A 7,826-nucleotide genomic window follows, 5' to 3' on the forward strand; every position below is an offset into this window, starting at 1 on the left:
ATAATATTTATAATATGACAGTTATTTTTTAACAGCAGACGCACAAAAATCACTTTAATAAAATTAATTGTATTCAAAAAAGTTCTGGTTTAAAAAATACTAGATGCATTTTTAAAACCAGACTCTAAAAGAGGATAAAAAAATATAATGTTGAAGAAACTTTCACTTTTTATTTGTAAAACAAATTACCATTTTTACAAGATACTATTTGCCTCTGTATCGCATAAGAAAATACAAAAATTTAGTTTTTCGCGAATTCGCTAATGCATTTACTTCAAAGGCATTTTGGTATTTAAAAAAAGTTTGTAATAATTTTTTTCTTACTTTCATAATGAAAAAAAAAAGTTTAAAATTTTTCATCCAAAAAATTTTAAACTTTTTTAAACAAATTGTAAAAAAAAAAAATTATTAGCTGAGATATAAAGCTTCAGGTATAACTGTGCCGCTCTGCCCCACTATCTGAAAATATCGTGCTCTACCCTACACTCCACTAGTAAAGTTAAGATGACGTCGCTTAGTAAAGTTAACATGACGTCACGCTTTTTTCAAATAAACCAGTTTATACTAAAAGAGTTCAAATTACACTAAACTTGATGCTATAACTAGCTCATTGCAAGCTCACTGGTAGGCTAGCACATAGTTTAATATAATGTTTTTTATATGAAATATAAAACAAAAGAAAAACTTTTAAAACTCATAAAAATAAAATAAAATCTTTTCTTAAATAAGATTTTAATATTTTTATTTTATTTTTATTTTTTTAATTTTGGTGATGAACTTTAGTCATTTTTTGTTACCCCTAACCCCTCTTAATTTAAATTTAAATGCGTCTTTTCCATCGAATTTATTCTGGTTAATTAAAGAATTATTACTTACAGAACTGAATTGACGTAGATAAAAATGGCATTGTTCTTTCAAATTTTGAAGAAATAAGGAAGGTTGTTAAATTGTGTTTCCGATATCGTGAAATTTTTACTTAAAATTATCTAAAATAATTTAAAAACCATAGGTAGCATAAATGTTTTTTTGTTTGTTTTAAGAAGTCCTTCCGGGATTTGCTGTCACCTATATCAACTTAGAGTACCGCAATTGAGCATTTAATAAGAAGTACACGCCACTTTTCCTTTTGTTTTTTATTTTATTTGTTTATTTTGTGTTCCTCAAGAATTCCTTGCGGACTTATCACACAGCACCGCGAAAGAGCATCTGGATGAAAGTTCACGCCTCCCTCCTTTACCGATGTTATAAAACTTGCCCAGAGGTGGGGTTCAAATAAGGGATCTTTGTTTCTGAGTCAAGTGCGCTACTACAACACCACAGCTTTCCTTTAAATAAATAGAAACTCAGTAGGTAAGTGCTCATTAAATAAAAACTTTAAAAAAAAAGTTGTTGTATATTATGTTATATAAAAGTTATTGCTATATTAAAAGTCTAAAAAACTGTTATTGATTCTACTTCTCTACTGTTGCAATTTTAATTGAATCGAGTTGAATCGAGATTTTAATTGAATGCTAAAAGGGGATAATTCACAAAAAATGATAATCAAGATAACAATGACTTTGGGGTTTCACTGTTTATGCTTGGTTATCACAGTAATTGCGATCAAAAAATTTTTTTGTTGAATAAAATGAAAAAAGTTGATAAAAATTTCCTTAGTTTTTTAAAACTATGTGTTAGTAAATTTTTTTTTTTGCTTTGTTATAAAACTCTTTTACTTTTAAATCGCTGTTAATCTTTAACGTATAGGGAAAAGACGCCTATGATGGCATGGCGCCTGTAACGGTATACTGGTCATATTTCCATAAAAATTAGTTTTTGTGAAAAAGTTATCAGACCTACATGACTGTACTGACTTTACATTAGTTTTAGTGAAAATACGTCCCTTGTGCACAAATTTTGTTTTTGTAATCAACAAAAATCGATTTTGGAATAAGCTGTTGTAGTTTTGTTCCCTTCGTATATTTAAGATTGTGGTTTTATTGTTAACTGTGCAGAGAGGGAATTTTCATGCATTTTATATTTATATTTTGTGCATTTAGTGGAATATTTACTTTAATTTTTCTTTTAAACAAGACATACACAGCTTGTTTTAATGAAATTGATGACTTCTTCCTATGATGGCATACTGACGAGTTGGGTGTGTTGCAAAATTGATGAGTTGATAAAACCTTTTTTTTTTTAAGAAAAACTTATTTTTAATTAAAGTACAAAGAAATTAATGCTCCAAAATTTTTTTTTTTGTCCAAAACATACATACAACGCAATATATCCAATGCGCATGCGCAAAATTTTAAAATTCTGGTGTGTGGCATGAAATGCTTTATTAAGATAGTTGCGAGTAATTTCTGGCTTTTCTGAGGGAAAACTCTAAGGTTATATGAAATCATCAAGTTACTCTTGATCCTAACCAGCCCCATCCTCCCCTATGCCATCATAGGAATATTGGTTGCCTATGATGGCATACTTTTTTTTTTTCTTAAATAGGAATAACTTATATAAAAAAAAAACTGATAAAAATTCCGAGGATTATTATTGTTCTAGATGTAACAAGGCATATATCCATATCAAAACTTTTATTATTGGTCTTCAAGATACTGAACAATGAAGTTTCAAAGTTAAGAACGCCATCATAGGCGCCTTTCCTCTAGCGTTATATTTCAACATGTACAATTAGACGTGTTTTATATTTGTATTAAAAAAAATATTACTTTTGTTACCGTCTACAAACTGACAATTTTACAATGTAAACGAGACTTCGTTAAAAAGACACCCTACATCTTCTACTGTTCTAGTTCTTTTAGATATATTCCTTTATATATGCTCCAGTTCCTTTATATAATCGCTGGGGCAATTTTACAAAAGCCCCATTCTTTCAAAGAAAGATAATTTTCAACCTTTAGTTGATTTTTTGTTGAATATGGTCGGCTAGTTGGTAGGTAAATGTTTTGGGGACCTATTTTTTTGGGGAAGTCAGACAGTACTTTTTAAGAATTTCTCCCCTTCCTCCTCCTCCCCATTATTTATAGCAACCATAATATTACTCATTTTTAGTGATATTATTGTTGTTATTTTAGGTTTGTCCCTTTAATTTATAAAATTTTTACCTGAGCATTCTCTGACTAAAGAATGTTTTCCTAAGCTTTTTAAATTTATGTTTTCCATGACTTTTATACATTTTTCAATTTTATCAACGAGTTCACCATTTTCTTTGTTTAAACACACTTTTTATATTTGACAAACTAAATCTTTTACAACGACACCTACATCTCGCAAACTTATTAATATATGCAAAATAATTGTACAAAATTAAAAGAAAAAATTTTTAATTGAACTTTATAAAAGTGTAAAAAAATCGCTAAGTTTTTCTGGATTTTTCTAGGATTCATGTTATTTCAAGCGTCGACTTTTGATCATCACATCCAACTTTAAAAAAGGAAATACTAGGGAGTAAACAAAAACAATTTGTTGTTGGTAATAACAACCATCTCAATAATTGTTTAAATATAACCTGTGTAGTTCCACAAGGTTCAATCCTCGGATCCCTCCTTTTTTTAATCTATATAAACGTTCTAAGTAAAGCTCCTAATCTGATAAGCATCATGTTTGGTGATGATACTGATATATTTATCTCTAAGAGTGATATTAGCGAACTTTTTCCCACCGTAAATAAAGACGTTAGTCTTTTATCCCACTGGTTCAAATCCAATAAATTAACACTAAATACTGACAAAACTAAATGGACCCTCTATCAATCGCAAAAAAACGTTTTCCCTCAAACTTGCCTCAAATCTTGATTATTATATAATCAGTTAATCTTCATTAACCTTATTGCTTGAATATGCTTGGAAAAAAAATTTCATCCGTAACATTTTGTCTGTATGTTTTATCTCTATTGTGTCATATATTTCTAAACTATTTTGTATCCTTTAAACTATTTCAAACAAATCAAACAAATGCAAACCAATAAAAAACATTTTTTAACAAACCTATTTGTCAAACAAATTACAATCAATTTTGTCTTGTCTATCGTGCACCGCACATATATAATAAACTTGTTTTAGACCATGTTGCTGGATCCCTGTGTTGAAAATTTTCTTCCAAGGCCACTACAGTTTCTGAGATTTCTGAATGAAGTTCATCCTCGTCCATTTCAGCTGGGCCTGAAAGCTGGGCATTTCCGTCTTCCCTTGTTGGTTCTGAATCAGTTGCGCAAAATTCTTCTTGACTTTGGCTGATGAAAATCTTCTCTTCAATTAATTCCAAATGATGATCTGAACTTAAGTCAATTATAGGATCTGTTGAATTGTCATTAACTTTGAATCTGTTGAATTGTCATTAACTTCAATACAAATATCCTCTGAAATAATTTGTTTTTCCCCTGAGTTTGTTACCAACCACTTTTTGAAACATTTTTGAAGTTTCTCGTCACTTTTTTGGCGCTGTTTTCTTTTCTTCTTAAATTCAGCACCAGATAATTTTTTGGTTCGATTCATAACAGAATCATAATGTTCAAAAGTTATTAAAATTATGTTAGTGTTAAAGGGCGCTCTTTTGTTAAGTAAATGAGCTTTAATATTTAGGAGTTTGTGTTAAGAGGCGGATTTTTAATTAATTTTCTTATCAACAGCAGCGACGCCGTGAAAATTTGTTTCATAAACTGATTATTGTTTTTTTAATTTATTAAAATTTGCGCCCTCCCAAGATTGGCGCCTCAGGCCGCGGCCCGGCCGGCCCTGCCCTTTGTACGGCCCTGTTTGTTATACTCAATCATTTAGTTGCTGATGAATCTCATGTAAATGAAATTTGTTTATAGAGTGTCTCTTACGTACCACAGAATCGAAATAGTTTTATGACAATTGCTTTAAAATTTTCTTCCAAAATCATCCACAAATTAAAACAATCATTCAGAACATTTGTGAGCCAGGACATAATTTTATTCCTATTATAAATAGGAATAAGATTATGTCCTTAAGGATAATAGATTAATTTATCTTAATTTATAAAAAAATTTTAATATGTATTGATACATCTTATGAAAAATGCATTTAAAAAATGCATACTTCATGAGTTTGAATTGATTTTTACAGTGCTAGGACTTTTTACCTAAGACTTTCTTCGCGAAGCCAATTCTTTTTTTCAAAGAGAGTTTGTATCATTCTGTTAGAAACAAAATAAGTTAGCTGCCCTCACCTGCCCCATTTTCACATAATGTGGTTTTAAAAGGGTGATTTTATAAAAAAATTAATACGACGATTAGTAATAAAGCTAATACGACGTAAATTAACTTCAAATTTTATGTTCTGAGAGTTTTTTCTGACGTGTTTAAGCAATATATATATATATTATATATATATATATATATATATATATATATATATATATATATATATATATATATATATATATATATATATATATAAATATATATATATATATAATCGTACGCTATCTTTTTTGGTTTAATTCCCTTCAAAACTGCATTAAAATATTTAAAAAATAATATACCATGAAGAGCTAACAACTAGGAAAAGCAATTTATCAGGTAACCAAAAAAGTTCGTGCGGTTTTTTCCGTATATAATAAAAACACACAAAACGACAAAAGTAAGTACATTTATTCATCAAAATAGTCACCATTAGCATCTAAAACCTTTTCCCAACGTAAAACAAGCTTATTTATTCCACTTCTAAAAAATTCTCGGTCCTTTGAGTCTATAAAAGCTTTCAACTCCATTTCAACCGCGTCCTGGTCTCGGAACTGCTGTCCTTTTAAATGATTTCCCAGGGAAAGGAAAAAATGGAAATTAGTAGGGGAGAGGTCTGGCGAGTATGGTGGATGAGGCAAACTCTCCCAACCAAGGCTTTGGAGCTTGTCCTGAGTCACGCGAGCGGTGTGCGGTCTCGCGTTGTCGTGGAGAAGCAGAACTCCTCTCCTGTGCACCAGTGCAGGCTGCTTTACAAGCAACAGGTCGTGAACTCGTTGCAGCTGTGCTGAGTAGACCAGTCCAGTAATGGTTTGACCTGTTGGGAGCAGCTCGTAATGCACCACACCAGCTGTAGTCCACCAAATGCAGAGCAAAACCATCCGCTCGTGGAGATTGGGCTTGGGTGTCTTTGGGATGGGGTCATCGGGGGACAACCAATGGTAGCAACGCTTGGTATTGTTGTACACAATCCATTTTTCGTCGCATGTCAATACACGATCAAGAAAAGGCTCAACATTGTGGCGTGATAAGAGTGATGTGCAGATCGTAAGCCGTTGCTTCTTGTTGTCGATCGACAATTTGTGCGGAACCCACCGACTCAGCTTCCACGCTTTCCCAATCGCATGCAGATGCAGGCGGATGGTTTCAACACTCACAGCAAACCTCACTGCAAGTTCTTTGCAAGTTTGGCCGGAGTCAGACTCGACAGCGTCCTTCAGTTCATCCTCATCAACCAACAATGGGCGTCCAGAACGCGGCAGGTCTTCGATGGACTCATCTCCCGAAGAGAATCGCTGAAACCACTTCTGTGCTGTGCGTTCACTTACTGTACCTTCTCCAAATGCTGTGCAGATGTTTTTGGCCGCTTGTGTTGCATTCCTTCCAAGTTTGAACTCGTAAAGTAAGCGATATCGAATAATCGTTGGTTGGGTTGCCATCCTTTCTTTACACAAAACCTTTCCTGTAAGCTCGTTACAAGCCTACACTATATATGCAGCAACTGCGCGTGAAACACGCGTTCTATTACGCAACAAAGCTACTTGCCTTGTGCGATGTGGGTGTTGTAAAAAATGCTAAAAACAATTCAATTACCAAAAACCGCACGAACTTTTTTGGTTACCTAATACTTATGTTTTGCCAAGAAACTATTTATTTCAAAACTTTAAAGCAATACAATCAAAGTTTCTAACATTTGTGTAAAGTTTTCAAATCAGGTTTTGTGTAAAGTTCTATCTTATGCCATCAGGTTTTATTTTTTTTACCACTTATAAGAATAAAAACTTTTATTGTAATTAGACTTTTAAAATCAGCAACTTTTATGAACCTCATAAATTTCGATTTGTCAAATTTAGGTTTATCTTTGTTTCTCACCATAGTACAAAACGTATTTAAGCATATTAAATCCTATTGAATTATAATTTAATAGTTTTAAAATGCACATTTGAAGGCAAGCCAGTTTAGAATTAAATTGTTTATTCTTTTTATGCTAAAAAATTCCCATTCACCAATTAATAAGGACCCTCCTCCCTCCTGTTTACTAGAACTGGCAGGTTGCATGTTCACAACTAGGTTTAGTTTGCGACATTTTCAGAATGAAACAAATTTTCTTATTTCCAATAAAATCAAGACTTAACTAAAAATTAGACCTAGAAATATAAATAGTTTTAAAAAGAATCAACTGTTAGTATTTGTGCCCTAAAATTTAAAAATCAATTTACTCCGAATCACAAAAAGTGGAGATATGGCCCTTGGTTTAAAAAAGATTTGAAATTCCGAAAAGGATCCAAAAACTTGTAATTAATTGTAGATCATGAAACAAATAATATTAAAATGCTTATTTGAAAAACAAAATTAGTAAAGTCTTAAATAAGTAAACGTGGTCCAGAATTTTATTCACTAACATTACTGCAAACAATTTTCAGTTAGCACAACTAAATTTGGATTTAGTTTGCATTTTTATTGGCCTCTTGTAAAAAACTTTTTAAAAATGTTTAAAATATTAAGATAACAATTTTTAAACATACTTTATTCATAGTTACGTTTTCTTTTAGTGATACTAGATCAGTATAAATCTTGTCACTCAAACCAACCTGAGTTATCTCCATCAAGTATGCTATATTTT

At 31.4% G+C, this 7,826-nt stretch overlaps 1 protein-coding gene across 1 annotated transcript; it reads right to left on the reverse strand.

Annotated features, from left to right (window-relative positions):
• Window positions 1–5,613: 5,613 nt before the first annotated feature.
• LOC136074168 (histone-lysine N-methyltransferase SETMAR-like) lies at window positions 5,614–6,642 on the reverse strand. The gene has a single exon (XM_065786473.1). The coding sequence runs from the start codon at window positions 6,640–6,642 to the stop codon at window positions 5,614–5,616; it is 1,029 nt and encodes a 342-aa protein (XP_065642545.1).
• Between the last annotated feature and the right edge of the window lie 1,184 nt (window positions 6,643–7,826).

Source organism: Hydra vulgaris, chromosome 01 (assembly GCF_038396675.1).
Source record: "Hydra vulgaris chromosome 01, alternate assembly HydraT2T_AEP".
In the NCBI taxonomy this organism is placed as follows: Eukaryota; Metazoa; Cnidaria; class Hydrozoa; order Anthoathecata; family Hydridae; genus Hydra; species Hydra vulgaris.